Here is an 18,351-nt window from a genome sequence, read left to right as displayed (position 1 = left end):
TTTCATTTATTAAGGGAAAAAACTATTCAAGTTACCTGGCCCTGTGCTCCCCTCCTGGAAGCCGTCACCTTACTGTGGTGGAGGGGTTTGTGTCTCCCAATGATCCTAGGAACTAAGTTGTCTGGGGCGTCCTAGGTGGGGGACCAGACAAAGCACGGCTCCAAAAACCCCTCTGAAGAAAGAAACAAATGGATCGAGGTTTCGCTTGCCCAGACGCGGGTCACCGGGGCCCCCCTCTGGAGCCAGGCCTGGAGGTGGGGCTCAAAGGCGAGCACCTGGTGGCCGGGCCTGCACCCATGTGGCCCGGCCGGGCATAGCCCGAAAGGGTAACGTGGGTCCCCCTTCCCATGGGAGGGGCCATAGGGGTCGGGTGCAGTGCAAGCTGGGCGGTGGCCAAAAGCAGGGACCTTGGCGATCCGATCCCCGGCCACAGAAACTGGCTCTAGGGACGTGGAATGTCACCTCTCTGGCAGGGAAGGAGCCCGAGCTGGTGTGTGAGATCGAGAACTTACGACTAGATATAGTCGGACTCGCCTGCACACACAGCTTGGGCTCTGGTACCAGGCCTCTCGAGAGGGGTTGGACTCTCTTCCACTCTGGAGTTGCCCACGATGAGAGGCGCCGAGCAGGTGTGGGTATACTTATTGCGCCCGGGCTCGGCGCCTGTACGTTGGGGTTCACCCCGGTGGACGAGAGGGTAACCTCCTTCCGCCTTCGGGTGGGGGGACGGGTCCTGACTGTTGTTTGTGCCTATGCACCAAACAGCAGTTCAGAATTCCCACCCTTTTTGGAGTCCTTGGAGGGGGTGCTGGAGAGCGCTCCCGCTGGGGACTCCATCGCTCTGCTGAGGGACTTGACAGTGAGACCTGGAAGGGCATGATTTTGGAGGAACGGCCCCTGTTCTGTTATTGGACTTCTCTGCTCATCACGGATTGTCCATAGCGAACACCATGTTCAAGCATAAGGGTCTCCACACGTGCACTTGGTACCAGGACTCCCTAGGTCGCAGTTCGATGATCAACTTTGTGGTCGTGTCATCGGACTTGCGGCTGCATGTCTTGGACACTCGGGTGAAGAGATGGGCGGCGCTGTCAACTGATCACCACCTGGTGGTGAGTTGGCTCCGATGGTGGGGAAAGATGCCGGTCCGACGTCGCAGGCCCAAACGTATTGTGAGGGTCTGCTGAGAACGTCTGGCAGAATCCCCTATCAGAAGGAGTTTAAACTCGACTCAACGACACAGTTTTGCTCACGTTTCGGGGGAGGCGGGGGACATCAATTCCGAGCAGACCATGTACTGCGCCTCCATTGCTGAGGCGGCCAACCGGAGCTGTGGCCATAAGGTGGTCGGTGCCTGTCGTGGCTCAATCCACGAACCCGTTGGTGGACACCAACGGTGAGGGATGCCGTCAAGCTGAAGAAGGAGTCCTATCGGGCCTTTTTGGCCTGTGGGACTCCTGAGGCAGCTGTTGGGTACCGGCTGGCCAAGCGGAATGCAGCTTTGGTGGTAGCTGAAGCAAAAACTCGGGCATGGGAGGAGTTCGGTGAGGCCATGGAGAAAGACCTCCGGACGGCTTCAAGGAAATTCTGGTCTACCATCCGGCGTCTCAGGAGGGGGAAGCAGTCCACCATCAACACTGTGTATAGTGGGGATGGGGCGCTGCTGACCTCGACTCGGGACGTTATGAGCCGGTGGGGAGAATACTTCGAAGACCTCCTCAATTCCAACTACAGGGGTATCAGACTCCTAAGCCTCCCTGGAAAGGTCTATTCAGGGGTGCTGGAGAGGAGGGTCCATCGGGAAGTTGAATCTCAGATCCAGGAGGAGAAGTGTGGTTTTCGTCCTGGCCGTGGAACAGTGGACCAGCTCTACACCTTCAGCAGGGTCCTCGAGGGTGTATGGGAGTCGCCCAACCAGTCTACATGTGTTTTGTGGACTTGGAGGAGGCGTTCGACCATGTCCCTCGGGGGGTCCTGTCGGGGGTGCTTCAGGAGTATGGGGTACCGAACCCCCTGATACGGGGTGTTCGGTCCCTGTACCACCGGAGTCAGAGTTTGGTCCGCATATCCGGCAGCAAGTCGGACTCGTTTCCGTTGAGGTTTGGACTCCGCCAAGGCTGCCCTTTGTCACCGATTCTGTTCATAACCTTTATGGACAAAATTTCAAGGCGCAGCCGAGGTGGAGAGGGGGTCCGGTTTGGTGGCCTCAATATTGCATCTCTGCTTTTTACAGATGATGGTGTTCTGTTGGCTTCATTAAGCCGTGATCTCCAACTCTCACTGGAGCAGTTCGCAGCCGAGTGTGAAGCGGCTGGGATGAGAATCAGCACCTCCAAATCTGAGACCATGGTTCTCAGTCGGACAAGAGTGGAGTGCCCTCTCCAGGTCGGAGATGAGATCTTGCCCCAAGTGGAGGAGTTCAAGTATCTTGGGGTCTTGTTCACGAGCGAGGGAAGAATGGAACAGGAGATCGACAGGCGGATCGGTGCGGTGTCTGCTGTGATGCAGACTTTTGTATCGGTCCGTTGTGATAAAGAAGGAGCTAAGCCAAAAGGCGAAGCTCTCAATTTACTGGTCGATCTACGTTCCTACCCTCACCTATGGTCACGAGCCGTGGGTCGTGACCGAAAGAACAAGATCCCGGATACAAGCGGCCGAAATGAGTTTCCTCCACAGGCTGTCCGGGCTCTCCCTTAGAGATAGGGTGAGAAGCTCGGTCATCCGGGAGGATCTCAGAGGATGCCTCCTTGACGAATCCCAGGTGAGGTGTTCCGGGCACGGCCCATCGGGAGGAGACCACGGGGACGACCCAGGACACGCTGGAGAGACTAAGTCTTTAGGCTTGCCCGGGAACGCCTCGGGATCCCCCCGGAAGAGCTGGATGAAGGGCCTGGGGAGAGGAAAGTCTGGGCGTCACTGCTGAGGCTGGTGCCCCCGTGACCCGACCTCGGATAAGCGATAGAAAATGGATGGATGGATAGTTTCCCCTCTTTAATGTTTAAGATTATCAAACAAATGTCCATATCAGAGAAATATTAACCAAGTGAACTTTAAATTCTGTTTTTAAATGGTGATTTCATTTATTCAGGGGAAAAAACTACTCAAGTTACCTGGTCCTGTGTGAAAAAGTAATGAATGGTTCCTCAGCAGCAACAACTGAAATCAAGCGTTTCCTATAACTGGCAATGAATCTTTCACATCACTATGGAGATATTTTGGCCCAATCTTCCTTGCAGAATTGTTTGAATTCAGCAAAAATGGAGAGTTTTCGAGAATGAACGGCCTTTTTAAGGTCAGGCCACAGTATTTCAATCGGATTCAAGTCTGGACTTTCACTTGGCCACTCCAAAACCTTAATTTTGTTTTTTTAAGGCCTTCAGAAGTTAACTTGCTGGTGTATTTCGGATCGTTAGTCCTGCTGCAGAACCCAAGTGCACTTCAGCTTGAGGTCACAAACTGATGGCTGAACATTCTCCTTCAGGATTTTCTGTTAAAGAGCAGAATTAATGGTTCCATCAATCACAACAAGTTGTCCAGGTCCTGAAGGAGCGACGCAGCCCGAGACCATCACATTACCACTACCATGTTTGACTGTGGATATGATATTCTTTTTCTGAAATGCTACGCTACATTTACACCACATGTAACGAGACACACACCTTCCAAAAAGCTCAACTTTCATCTCGTCAGTCCATATAATATTCTTCCAAAAGTCTTGGGAATCATTCAGATTTGAGAATCATTCAGATGTTTTTTTTCAAAAGACAATTTTTATGTTCTTTTTGGTGAGCAGTGGTTTTTGCCTTGGAACTCTGCCATGCATGCAATTTTTGCCCAGTTTCTTCCTTATTGTTGTGTCATGAACATTGACCTGAACTGAGGCAAGGGAGGCCAGCAGTTCTTTAGAAGTTGTCCTGAGTTCCTTTGTGGCCTCCTGGACGAGTCATTGCTGTTCTCTTGGGGTAATCTTTGTAGGCCGGCCACCCCTGGGAAGGTTAATCACTGTTCCATGTTTTCTCCATGTGAGGATAATAGTTCTGCCTATGGTTCGCTGGAATCCCAAATGTTTAGAAATGCGTTTTAGAATTGAACCCGTGCCCCTCCCTTTGGGACTGGTCGGGGCGCTTCGGTTGGGCGGCAGACCGCCCTGGGTTGTGGGGAGTCGGTGGCGTCCCCCTGGTTGGGTCCCCTGCTGGAAGAGCTCGCTGGCTTGGCCCCCCTTGCAGGTGGAGGGGGCCGGGCCCACACGTCTTCAATGTGCCGCCCAGCAACTCTGTACACCAGTTGGCTAACATGCATGTGATATGGTGTCAATTCACTAATAAGTTCAATAGACACACTATACGCTTTAATTGCTTGTGCTGGGACCACTAATCACAACACAGGTTATATTAACATATCAATTCACAGGTTCTCACAGGTGTTCAGACACTAAAAAAAAATCCCAAAGCACCACTCTTCAGTAGCACTGCCTTGCTCATTTCCCACATCCTGTCCTGTCCTGCCGTTTTCTGTTCTCTCTCATCTTGTTCTCTTGGTTAGTTATTGCATGTCGTCACCGGGTGTCCCCCCCCTCCCATCCACAAATAAGAACACGATTTGACTGTTGTTACGTTATTTGTGCTCAAATATCTAGACTAACTATTGTTCTGCTGTGGTTCGCACCTGTATTCTCCTTGTCTAGTGTTACTGACACTTTTTTCTTTTCTGTCCCCTAAAACCCTTTTCTGTCCAGGTACATTTTAAATAAACATCAGAATAATTATAAAATTTAAAAAAATATTTCAAACTCCCTGGCACGGTGGCCGACTGGTTAGAGCGTCAGCCTCACAGTTCTGAGGACCCGGGTTCAATCCCTGGCCCCGACTGTGTGGAGTTTGCATGTTCTCCCCGTACCTGCGTGGGTTTTCTCCGGGCACTCCGGTTTCCTCCCACATCCCAAAAACATGCATAAATTGGAGACTCTAAATTGCCCGTAGGTGTGACTGTGAGTGCGAATGGTTGTCTGTTTTTATGTGCCCTGCGATTGGCTGGCAACCAGTTCAGGGTGTACCCCGCCTCCTGCCCGATGACAGCTGGGATAGGCTCCAGCACGCCCGCGACCCTAGTGAGGATAAGCGGCTCAGAAAATGGATGGATGGATTTCAAACTCCCCCGTTGCACAGCAAAACTGTTCCAGCACAAAAGGCATACAGAGCCACCAATCTGCAAGGCCATGCAGCTGAACAGAACAGGTAAAAAAAAAATTTAAAAACACGCACACACAAAAAAAAAAAAAAAGGCTTTTGTAACCCTTTCCAGACTGACAGATGTCAATTACTTTATTTCTCGACTGTTCTGGAATTTCTTTGGATTGTGTCATCTGTTGCAGCTTTTTTCTTTTGTCTGACGTGACTATGCCGGGCCGGGACAGATTCTGTTGAAGTGAATTCTTTCTGAATGATTTCTGAGTGATTTCTTGACTGAACAAGTCTGGAAGTAATCAAGCTTGGGTGTGATCAGTGAAAATTGACCAAAAATTGTGATTAGCCACAATTAATTCTTGATTTACCACTGGGGTAATTAGTTTCTCACACAGGGCCAGGTAACTCTGAATAGTATTTTTCCATAATAAATGAAATCACCATTAAAAAAAAGCATTTTAAGTTCACTTGGGTTATATTTGTTTGATCATTGTAAATAAAGTGGGGAAACTATGTAAAATTATAAGAATTTGAGAAGTGGGGAAACTATGTAAAATTATAAGAATTTACTTTTCCACAGTCCTGTAAATAATGATCTCTTGCACAAGATAACTAAGGGGCTGAGGTAAAAGATCGCTCAAATCACTCAAATTTCCATTCACAGATTTCTACCCTCAAAACTGATCTTCAGCCTTTTATGGATTGTTGTTCAGTGTCTCTTGGGATACATTCTAAGGTATGTGATGGGCCTGTTGTGTCATGCGAACTGTGTGTCTCTGTATGTTTTTCTTTAAAAGAGGGATTTTAAAGTACTTAATGATTTTATTTTGATATAGAAAACATACATGGTAAATATGTAAACAAACTTTTATATGCCCTGCAATTTACTAGGGGTTAGTCCAGTGTGTACCAGTTGGGATAAGAATAAGCAATACTGAAAAAGATTTGACTGATTGAGCTTAATTTATATATTTATTGTATGATGCGTATTACTAAATTTGTGTCTTGGTTTTTGAAATAAATTCTTTGAATTTTGTCCCATCAGGGGTCACCACAGCAAGTCATGTGATTTGTTTGGCACACATTTTCTTGACGCAACTCACCTAAATTTTTATCCGGGCTTGAGACCAGCGGTGGCTGGTTCTGACACGCAGCAGCATGTACCACTGCCAAGAGAATTCAAAGGAATAATGCCTCTGCTTGCACCTCTTCAATAAAACATTTAGTTGAGACATTTTGAAGATCTATGGTAAAAAACTTATGTGCCTCAGTACCAGGTTATTTTATTATTTTTGTTTTCAATCAGACACATTGCTTTATATGTATAAAATAAGTCTTTCTAAAATCATAGTTTATTCCCACGTGGCTGTAGTTCTTGTGTGCACAGATTGCCTGTTCAAATGATGGCAGCTTTGTGATAAAACTCACTCAAGTCAAAACAAAGTTACTCGGGAGCCTGCAGAGGAGGTGACACAGCCTCCAGGCTTCAACAGAGCACAATGAGGGGAGAGGCACACTGCCCTGAGCTGCTTGACAGCCACCGGATCCGTAGCTTCAGGTTTCGTTCTCTGGGAAAGCCACTGTGGCAGACACATTTTAGGGGGAGGGGGGCTATGTACATAGACTATCTTGTCTGGCTGTTGGTGTCATTCCAAACATGCACCTCCACAGTCCTTCTTGTCAAATCCCCAGTGCTTTTACACAAATGAGCACAAATACACACATGTAGATACTTAAGGCTTTTTCTCTCTGACGCATAGACATTTAAGGAAATAACACGCATGTTAATTCTGACAGGGTCTCTATGCCCACCACAGCTGGAAACTATGCAAGAGACGGCAAAGTTGATTCGTTGTTGACTCTGTTGACGCACACGCCTTCCCAGATGAGGAGAAAAGAGTGGTAATTTAATCTCCAGTTTATTCTTGTGTGGGTTTTTTTTGTTTTTTTGTTTGCTTTAATGCTTGAAGATTGACAAAGGCAGTCGTAAGCTTTCATCACCAGTCATGCCTCTCTTTTAATCCATGTCTAGTCAGTTTTTCTATGTCCCAAGTACAGTCCACTCCTCAGGAAATTACTTGCAGTTTTGCAGTGATGTAAGTCAGGTTCGTTACTTAAAGTGGCCACATTGAATACGTATACAGTATGTGTCCTTTGTTTGTATAGCCAGCCTTTTTTTCATTGCTGACCATACTTTGACAATACAAAAAAAGTCCTTGTGAGGTTATTCCATGATCGAAAGACATACTCCCACGAAATTCTCATCTCTTTTTTGACCTGCCTGCCTCAAATATGATTCCCTCGACATCCGTGTGTGTGCTGCGGTTCCCAACGAATTCTGCAGAAGTGCAGCTGGTACTTTACTAGTATATATATATATATATACAGGGTGATTGAAAAGTAACTCCCTATTTTCCATCCATCCATCCATTTTCTACCGCTTATGCGAGGTCGGGTCGCGGGGGCAGTAGCTTTAGCAGGGACGCCCGGACTTCCCTCTCCCCAGCCACTTCATCCAGCTCTCACCAGGGCGGCGTCCACAATGCATCCTAATCAGATGCCCGAGCCACCTAATCTGGCTCCTCTCGATGTGGAGGAGCAGCGACTCTACTCTAAGATCCTCCCGGATGACCGAGCTTCTCACCCTATCTCTAAGGGAGAGCCCGGACACCCTGCGGAGGAAACTCATTTCGGCCGCTTGTATCCGGGATCTTGTTCTTTCGGTCACGACCCACAGCTCGTGACCATAGGTGAGGGTAGGAACGTAGATCGACTACCTATTATAAAATACTTATTATTTATTCGTATAAATTGTGTGTGTATATATATATATATATATATATATATATTCCATATTCCATTTTCTGTACCGCTTATCCTCACTAGGGTCGTGGGTGTGCTGGAGCCTATCCCAGCTATCTGTACACCCTGAACTGGTCGCCAGCCAATCGCAGGGATATATATATATATATATAGTGACATCCTAAACCACTGATGAGCCTGTACAAGACATCCAGACCTAGTTACAAAGACCCAGTTACTGTTACAATCAGGCTTGTTATCACAAGCAGAAAGTTCCTGACACTTTGAACTGTACAGCCAGAAATGGAATGTGAAGACACTCTGCAGGGACAGCTGCCAGTCATTTTGTCGATTTGTTTTTGACAGGTGCGGTGCTTCTGTCTTCCCTTCAATATGAGGCACTACAATTCCACATCACTAAAAAAAAATAATAATAATAAATTGCAGATTCCAGCAGGCTCATCTCGCTTGGTGCTCATCCCCTGCAGGCTTTTGCTTTGCAGCTTGATTGCGATACAGGCATTTGAAAGGCTTTGAAGAAATTGGTACGAAAAGAGATGTGTGAAGGAGCTGCAAACGTCAGCCAGGTACAAAATCTAGGCACTTAAATCCTCCTCTTACCAGAAATACACTTTGCAGCTGTTATATGGAAGTTGCTGGAGACTGGCTCTGTGGAAAAAGAAGTGTAACCAGATGGGTGTATAGCTGTGGGAGGAATTTTTCCATTTGTCTGGCTGAAAGAAGCTTGTTGATATTTCTCAGTGTGCCTGTCATATTCATTCGCTTTCAGTAGCAAGCTATGAATTGACATGGGTTGCAATGAGAAGCCCCATTAATATAAGATTATGCTTCTGTATTTAATATATATATAGGCAGCCATTGTTAGTGGTTTATTTGAAAAAAAAAAAAAAGGTTTGTCCAAATGTATATTGGCTATTGTTCACCAGGCAACACTTATACATCTAAGAGTTCACTCTTGGAGGATAATGTGCTCTCAAGGTAGTGATGCATGTTTAAGAGATTGGGCACGCTCTGATGCTCATCTCAGCTCCAAACAAGGATGCTTCTTATCCATTCCATCAGCACTACTCCGGGGTGGATTTTTAGACCCAGGCCTCATTACCGCAGCACAATACGGTAAAATAAGAAAATGCATTTTATAATATGGCTTGAAATTGTTCAAGCTGTATCAACTTTGTATTACATTTATCAATGAAATGCATTAATCACATTAATGGGTTTCTGTCAAATTATCTTCAGAGCAGAAAAATGCAGCCTTTAAAATGTTAATGTGGAGTGTTCTGCGAACATTGTCATTGCTCTTGATGCGTTGCATATAAAGCGAGATGTGTATCTATATCGTATAGCTCTTTTCTAGTCTTATTGTGACGCACCTTGACATTTCTTGACAGTGTTCCTGTCTTGTTCTGTGTGAGTTCTAGCGATGTGACCTGGGTTGAGTGAGCATGGAGGCGTGCACCCAGGCGCTATTGATAATCAGATCAGAGTTGTATGTTTTGCAACCACACCAGGAAGATGCCAGATCATTGCTCTTCTTCCTTTGCTTGGAGCCTATTGATGTCTTGCTTGAGTACTATTTTTTTTGTACAACTACCTGTTGGATAGTCTTGTTTTTTGTCACTATTGCGGTAAAATTTGGCATCTCCCTGGGAACTATCTTTGCGCCTTCTATTCCCTGTAAGCCACGTGTCTCCCTTATCATCCCCTTTTGTTGTGGTACTTTTGTTTGCTTTCGCCTTACACCATAGTTTACAGTGGGTTTTTTTTCATACCTTTTTGGTCAGACTATTTGTTCCTGTTTTTTTGCACTTTGTGTTAAACTGTTATGTTACTTTTGATTTTTGAAATAAAAATGGTTTGTTCCAGGAACGCTAAGTTCCTGCTTTTGCGTCCGACCTATCACATATCGTAACAGAACAATCTGGTGTCTTCCTGGTGTGGTCTTCAGCTTGAGACTGGGTGCTGATTACCAATAGCTCCCAGGTGAACGCCTCCTCGTTCGCTTCACCAAGCTCACCGCGCCGCTTCAGAGAAACAAGAAAAAAAAACACTGGTAAGAGCCAGTGATAGAAAAAAAAAAAAAAAAACCCAGACAGAACATGACAGTTCAGCTTAATACAGATGGTTGCCGATTGGAGGTTGCTTGGAAAAGGCACTGCCCCTGCATCTTTTAACAAAAAAGTGTTTGAAGCGTTGGGGAAAAAAGTTCCTTCTTTCTGAACTTTGGGAGGAGTTGTCCAAGACCAATTGGGAGAAAATAGCTTATACATGCCTGAGCCCATTGATGGGAATGATGTACAAGGGGAAGCGGACTCGAGGGACTTCAGTGGTGAAGATTGAGAACTCTGACACTCTTGGTGAACTCCTGTGATACACCACTGAACTTAAGGAGACCGACAATGTTTGCTTGCTGTCGGGTCTAGGAAAAGGAAGACGAAGCAGTTTCCTCAGTGGCTTTAGAATAATAAACTCAGACGTGTTCTAAAATACTAGAACCGTGTAGCTGACCCATCTCGGGGACACTAGCCATCTTTGGCAGCCCTGCATATATAGTAGCTCATCAAGTCTCTAAAATAACTATGGTTATCTGATTCAAATAATCTTTTGTGATTAAAACCCATGAAGACTACTGTAGTGTTGAAAACCTATGCTCACTGTAATTAATCATTGCAATGAAACCCTAAAACTAGAGCATGTCCCAGTATATTGTATCAGTATCGATTTGCAGCAGAACGTGTCCCTGTTTTACCTCCGGAGGGATGTGTGATTGCATTTCCCGATAGAGGCACGTATTGTAAATTGTTGTATACCAACTGTGAAGATAAAACGATTTTGCTCACAAAATGTCAGTTTGTAGAAAAATTTGTACTGTAGGTCAGAAACATACACACGCTGTGCATATATTTAGTACATGAAGAGATATTAGACCGAGGGGGATTCACTTTTCCCAATTTCCATAATTTGGTATGCAGCAGGACTCGAACAACCAGCCTCTCTCCAGTGAGATGCAGAAAGAAATTGCTTGCATTTTTGTTTTCATCTGTCAGCAGTAATATTTGTTTTTTTGTGAGACCAGTCCAATACTTAAGGAGCTTGCACCCAATATAGCGCACACTGTGATATTTTGTCCAGTGAGACAAAGCCTAAAAAGCTAAAACACTCTTTGCACTACCATTTGTACATTACACGTGTGAGGTTTAATGCGCTTCGGACCTGATTTCACGAAAAAGTGTGTGTTCAATTGCGTGTTCATTCTAATAGATTTCGCAAGGTATATTGGTGGGCGTGTTGCATGTGATCTACTAAGATTGTGATCAAAAGTGTTTCACTAAATTGCATGTTCATTCACTCTAACAGATTGCCCACACTCTATTTAAAAGAGGGTCTTATGCTTCTGGTAGCTCTGATGGATTTCACCATGGAACATTTGGGAAGGTACCACAAGTGTAAAATTAATTTTGAAGTGATGGAATTGGAAGTGTTAGTCAAAGATTATTCACGTTAAAAAAAAAATATTTATCGATACCGATAATTCTGTCATGGAAGGTATGGCGTGACTCATGTGCCTCAAGTCAGCCCTTGGATCATTCAGACGCTCCGAATTGTTTTGCTGACTAGATATGTCACGATAATTTTTGTTGTTGTAATTTTAAATATGTTCACACGTGATCAAGTTTGCATCCATTTTTGCATGTGCCAATCTTTAGAAAATAATGCCCATATTGCGTTTTGTTGTTTTCTTTTGTTAGAATTTCTTTTGTTTAGCACGTCTGTCTCATAGTTGTTAGGTTCAGTGTTTGACTTTCGGCTCCAGACGTTCTGTGTGGAAGTTAGTATCTTCTCCCCATGCTTGTGTGTTTTTTTCTGGGTACTCCAGCTTTTTCCTCCATTACAAAAAAAACAAGATGTTTGATTTGTGAATACTCTAAATTGTATATAGGTGTGAACGTGAGTACGAATGGTTAATTGTCGTGTGTTCCCTGTGATTGGCTGGCAGCCAGTCCAAGATGTACCCTGCCTCTTGCCCAAAGTCTGCTGTTGTAGGTTGCAGCTTGCCTGTGACCCTTATGAGGACAAGCTGCAATGAAAATGGATAGATGGTTGGATAATGGTTCTATTATAATTGTTTTTGTCTTGTTCCTTATTTACCTTTATTACCTTATGTTAATTGAGTTAGTATTTAGTTTTTGTTCCCACATACTGAGACAAATTCCAATTTGTTAGTTTTTTTTACGCACAGAATAATGTCAATAAGCACTATTTTGATTCTAACATTTCTTTTATGTTGTTTTCTCATTTCAGAGCGCTACTATTGGGATAGAAAACTGCGTATTCCCACAGCCAACTACGTGGACGTCCTCCTTGATGACAAGGCCGCGCTGGCATGGCTAGTGGCACTGAGGCGTGTTGGCATCGTTTACCTGAAGGGGGCTCCGGCAGAGCAAGGCCACGTGGCCAGGCTCGCCGAGCGGATCGGTTATCTTAGACTGACATTCTATGGGTAAGTCAAGCAGCCAAGCCACTGTTAAATAAGCTGTGGCCTCACTAAATGCTTACATGGTGAGTTTTACACATAAGTATGATCTAACTGGAGCTGAGCAAGGGACTGTTATTAAATCAAACTAGATATTTGTGTTTCTCTCTTTTCTAAGGAATCCAAAAACAATGGCTATGTTTTCTTTACAATGCCTAAAATTATTTGAGTCCTCTTGAAAAGCTAAAAGCAAATCCCCCTGTCCTTTTATCTTGCTGGAGTTCATCGCTTTGGTTTATTACGCAAAGACATAGATGGGGAAAAACAAGCCAAAATCATTGCAGCTGTTTTAAACCAGAGGAATTACCTGGTGCACTCAGTCAGAACAGAGGTTTGGAGCACAGCGCCTTTCCACTGCCAGAGGATGAGCTCACAGAGTTGGAAGTAAAGAGCTGTCTGTTTCTCATCATCAGAACATGGGAGCTAACGTTACCTCATTAGCACTCAGCTCTTCTTCTCAACACATCTTAATGAGCAGTCTATACCCCAGAAGCTGTATTTGTAATACAATTTGCTAGAATCATGGGAACGTTTTACAGACAAAAACATGGTTGTTTCCCCCGGTACTTCCCATTGTGGTCAACCTTTTTATGGCACTTTTCATACAGTGAAATGCAACTGAAAGTGCTTTAGATAGTTCAAATCAATCCCCGGAGGCCCCTCATCCACATAGACACACACGCATGCACACACATACGCAGGTTAAAAATTTGAATTTAATGACCTAAGGGTGGACACAGAGAATCCAAGTGAGGAAATACCATCTCAGGGACCGCGGCCACAGGACACCGGGATGCAACCCCGGTGTAGTGGTGTAGGAGGAGCCACAGATGGCGACTGAGGACCCCATTAGGCAGGACCATAGCCACGGTCCACTGCAGCTCACAGTGCAGAGGGCTCCCTTTGAGGAAACACTGAAAGATAATCATCATAACACATACACAAAAAACATATACATGTATTTTTAACCCCAGGCACAAAAAAACACTAGAATGATTTAAAAGATAAATAACAGACCTAAAACTATAAAATAGCATAAAAATACAATAAATAATAATAAAACAATGAATAAGATGAACGTTAACAAGGAACTAAAACAATTTAAATGTTAATTAAAAAGTAAATACATTTTTCAATTAAAACGCTCTGCAGCCCTGAATAAAAGAATAAAAGAAATATATGGTCGCTGGTTGGCAGATTTTGTCTGTCGCGGGGGTGGTCTGGAATGGAAGCAACTTCGGTGATAAAAACGAGAGATTACTGTATGAACTGGCCGTTTTCCACATACTCGACTGTATGGAAGAAAGAATCGCCCACAATGTGACATACACTTCTTACACACAGTTGACCCCTGCCACAGTGTTTTGTGGTTTAGACTTTGTGGCTTGTGGATTTCTAATTGAAAGACATCTATTTTCATTCATGGCTATATCGCAGCATTTAAAGCCTAGCATGCATTGTTTTGATGAAATGGTATGTAAAAGGCTTGCTTTGCTGTGCAGTACTTGGGAGAGAACACAGCTCACCAAACAGTCACTGCTGGCGAATGTAAGAGAGTGGCGCAGTACACCGCAGGGTTTGCATATACAATGTGTATAAAGAGCACCGTAGAGTAAATTTTAGAGTATAAAAGATGTGGGACTACTGTAGCAGTGTGTTTAGAAAAAAAGTGTAACGCTGATAATCTTGAAAATAATAACGGGCAAAAAATAATATAGCTGTACTGAAAGTAAAGAAAAAATATTAGTCTGTACAAAAACTAATATTGGGTTTGGGCAACACAGTGACCGAATGGTTCGCGTGTCTGCCTCACAGTTCTGAGGTTTGGGGTTTGAATCTTGACTCCTGTCGGAGCGATATGGATTTCTCTAGGCTGATGCCGATTCCGATATCGAGCAGTCTAAAATTAATAACTGATAACTGATTAATCAGCCGATTAATTAAAAATATATATAATGAATAAAATAGCTTCTTTTTTGGTTCTCAAAGCTTACAACAATAAAGAGTTGCAGGCAGAACATGCAACAGTTTTCCAATACTTTGTCCTTTCGTGTGTGTGTGTGTGTATGACTTTATAACAGAGAAAAAATGGCAGATTTGTTGTGTGTTCAATATTTGTTTGAATGTCGTCATCTTTGTCACGGTGTAATGTGTAAAAAAAGAAAAAATGAATCTGCAAAAAAAATCTGCCTATTTTGCCAATTTCAAAAGGGCTAATATTGACTGATTAATCGGTCAGGCCCGAGTGGCGTCTACATGTTTTCAGTTTGATTGTTCTCTCCATGCTAGCGTTGGTTTTCGTCAGATACCTCCTCCCCCATTACAAAAACATGCATGTTAAGTTAATTGAAGCTAAATTGTCCATTGGTGTGAGTGTGAATGGTTATTTGTCCGTCTGTGTTTACGATTGGTTGGTGACCAGTCCAGGGTGTACCCCACCTCTGGCCCGAAGTCAGCAGGGATAGCCTCCAGCACACCTGCAACCCTAATGAGGATGCATGGTACAGAGAACGGGTGGATAATATTTGGTTGTAGAAGCACTGTTTCTGAGAACTGTTTCACATCTGTGTTGCATTGAGTCCGCAGACCTCTGGCATCACCTGTACTGATCGCGCTCGTTCATGTCATTGCTGTCCTCAGGCATACATGGCAGGTTGTAGACAAGTACATGGCAAACAATGTGGCCTATACCTCAGGAAATCTCAGCCTCCACACAGACTACCCGGCATTACACTTTGCACCTGGAGTGAGTACATCCAAAGTGACGGGTTTCAATTTGGGGCACGCCTTTGTAGTGAATGTTCCGCAACGATTTGTGTCCGTAATGCGTAGACATCATCTTTGCGCGTTGAGCGTAGGTGCAGTTCCTTCACTGCATCGGCCAGGCAGAAGAGGGCGGAGACAGCGAGGTGGTTGACGGCTTCCACGCGGCTGAGCAGCTGCGCGCAGAAGACCCTGAGGCCTTCCGCACGCTCGCCTCGCTCGTGGTGGACTTCACCGACACGGGTACGGACTACTGCGACTTCATGCTGCAGTCCAAGAAGAGCATCATCGAGTGAGTATTTGTGTGTGTGTGTCAAAACAGACTCCCTCACACACGCACACAGAGAGACAATGCCCGTGCTAGACTTCATTAATGTGTTTGAGCAGATTAGAAAGAGAAACACTGCCATCTGCTGCCCAACATTATGAGTGTTCCCATTTTATTAGGTACAACGTGACAAGCTCATGATATCAAATCCAAAAACATAATCTAAGGTTCTGCATTCATCAAAATAATTGCTCATCATTTCACATAATTTGTTTCTTCTTAGGCCGTAGCTTTTGAGTGGTGTAGAACTGTACTGCATCTTAATGGAAGCTGTCTGTAATATCATGTAGTTAAAATAAGTTATTTTTCTAACTATATTTTAGTATTTCTTGTTGTCATAGTCAAAAGTCATCTCTTATTTGGTATTTTGTCCTTGTCGGTGTCTGTGATCAGCCTGAATGAGCAGGGTCAGGTTGTGAGGATAAACTACAACAACGCCACTAGGGATTCGGTGCTGGACCTTCCGCTTCATCAGGTTCAGCCCTTCTACAGAGCGCTCAAGGCCTACGTGAACATCATGAAGCGAACAGAGAATGTGGTCACCTACAAGATGGAGCCAGGTCAGCATGAATTGTCTTCTCCCAACTCTGCTTCAGAGGACATTGCATTTTGGTTCTATTAGAAACCCAGAGCCCTACCGCAAATTCCTGTAGTAAGAAAATATGAATAATTGATGCGCCCGGGGCGGCACGGTGTGCGACTGGTTAGAGCGTCAGCCTCACAGTTCTGAGGACCCGGGTTCAATCCCCGGCCCCGCCTGTGTGGAGTTTGCATGTTCTCCCCTTGCCTGCGTGGGTTTTCTCCGGGCACTCCGGTTTCCTCCCACATCCCAAAAACATGCATTAATTGGAGACTCTAAATTGCCCGTAGGCGTGACTGTGAGTGCGAATGGTTGTTTGTTTCTATGTGCCCTGCGATTGGCTGGCAACCAGTTCAGGGTGTACCCCGCCTCCTGCCCGATGATAGCTGGGATACGCTCCAGCACGCCCGCGACCCTAGTGAGGAGAAGCGGCTCAGAAAATGGATGGATGATGCGCCCGGCCCCTAACATGTTTTATTAAACTGAAAATATGTCAAGCTATGACCCTAAAACAGTATAATTTCTAACTTGTTTTACATTACTCTACCCTTAAAAATAAATGTCTTACAGATGTTTAAAAAATATAATAATAATGCACCTGAAGTGTATTTGTATAGAAGACTCCAAACTTGACAAAATGTAACACTTCAACATACTTAACTTTCTATCTAGACAAGGCTTTGGCGACATCTTGTGGCATCTTAGAGTATTCTAGAACGAGTACAAAAACTGAGAAAAGCCATGTTTTCCAGTGAATAATGTTGATTGGTTTCTTAACATACAACCCCAGTTCCAATGAAGTTGGGAGGTTGTGTTAAACATAAATAAAAACAGATTGTATTCTCTTTTCATTTATGTTTAACACAACGATTTGTGAATCAGGTTCAACCTATATTTAATTGAATACACTACAAAGACAAGATATTTAATGTTCAAACTGATACACTTTATTGTTTTTAGCAAATAATCATTAACTTAGAATTTTATGGCTGCAACACGTTCCAAAAAAGCTGGGACAGGTGGCAAAAAAGACTGAGAAAGTTGAGGAATGCTCATCAAACACCTGTTTGGAACATCCCACAGGTGAACAGGCTAATTGGGAACAGGTGGGTGCTATGATTGGGTAGAAAAGGAGCTTCCCTGAATTGCTCAGTCATTCACAAGCAAAGATGGGGCGAGGTTCACCTCTTTGTGAACAAGTGCGTGGGAAAATAGTCGAACAGCTTAAGGACAATGTTCCTCAACGTACAATTGCAAGGAATTTAGGGATTTCATCATCATCAAAAGGTTCAGAGAATCTGGAGAAATCACTGCATGTAAGCGGCAAGGCCAAAAACCAACATTGAATGCCTGTGACCTTCAATCCCTCAGGCGGCACTGCATCAAAAATCAATGTGTAAAGGATATCACCACATGGGCTCAGGAACACTTCAGAAAACCAATGTCAGTAAATACAGTTCAGCGCTACATCCGTAAGTGCAACTTGAAACTCTACTATGTAAAGCAAAAGCCATTTATCAACAACACCCAGAAATGCCGCCGGCTTCTCTGCGCCCGAGCTCATCTAAGATGGACTGATGCAAAGTGGAAGTGTTCTGTGGTCCGACGAGTCCACATTTCAAATTGTGGACGTCGTGTCCTCCGGGCCAGAGGAAAAGAATCATCCGGACTGTGATGGACGCAAAGTTCAAAAGCCAGCATCTGTGATGGTATGGGGCTGTGTTAGTGCCAATGGCATGGGTAACTTAAACATCTGTGAAGGCACCATTAATGCTGAAAGGTACATACAGGTTTTGGAGAACCATATGCTGCCATCCAAGCAACGTCTTTTTCATGGACGCCCCTGCTTATTTCAGCAACACAATGCCAAAGCCACATTCTGCACGTGTTACAACAGCGTGGCTTCGTAGTAAAAGAGTGCGGGTACTAGACTGGCCTCTGTCTCCCATTGAAAATGTGTGGCGCATTATGAAGCGTAAAATACGACAACGGAGACCCCGGACTGTTGAACAGCGGAAGTTGTACATCAAGCAAGAATGGGAAAGAATTCCACCTACAAAGCTTCAACAATTAGTGTCCTCAGTTCCCAAACGTTTATTGAATGTTAAAAGAAAAGGTGATGTAACACAGTGGTAAACAA

The 18,351-nt window shown here is 44.5% G+C and overlaps 1 protein-coding gene across 1 annotated transcript in view; it reads left to right on the top strand.

The window, feature by feature from the left end:
• Nucleotides 1-18,351, top strand: part of bbox1 (butyrobetaine (gamma), 2-oxoglutarate dioxygenase (gamma-butyrobetaine hydroxylase) 1) — a 46,188-nt gene that overhangs the window by 26,075 nt on the left and 1,762 nt on the right. The window contains exons 4-7 of the mRNA XM_061761969.1: nt 12,309-12,507; nt 15,181-15,286; nt 15,399-15,595; nt 16,025-16,191. Coding sequence (XP_061617953.1) covers nt 12,309-12,507; nt 15,181-15,286; nt 15,399-15,595; nt 16,025-16,191 — 669 coding nt within the window. The remainder of the gene's footprint in view (nt 1-12,308; nt 12,508-15,180; nt 15,287-15,398; nt 15,596-16,024; nt 16,192-18,351) is intronic.

Source organism: Phyllopteryx taeniolatus, chromosome 2 (assembly GCF_024500385.1).
Source record: "Phyllopteryx taeniolatus isolate TA_2022b chromosome 2, UOR_Ptae_1.2, whole genome shotgun sequence".
Taxonomy (NCBI): domain Eukaryota; kingdom Metazoa; phylum Chordata; class Actinopteri; order Syngnathiformes; family Syngnathidae; genus Phyllopteryx; species Phyllopteryx taeniolatus.
Note: the sequence above shows the minus strand (reverse complement) of the source record. Positions and strands in the feature narration are given on the sequence as shown.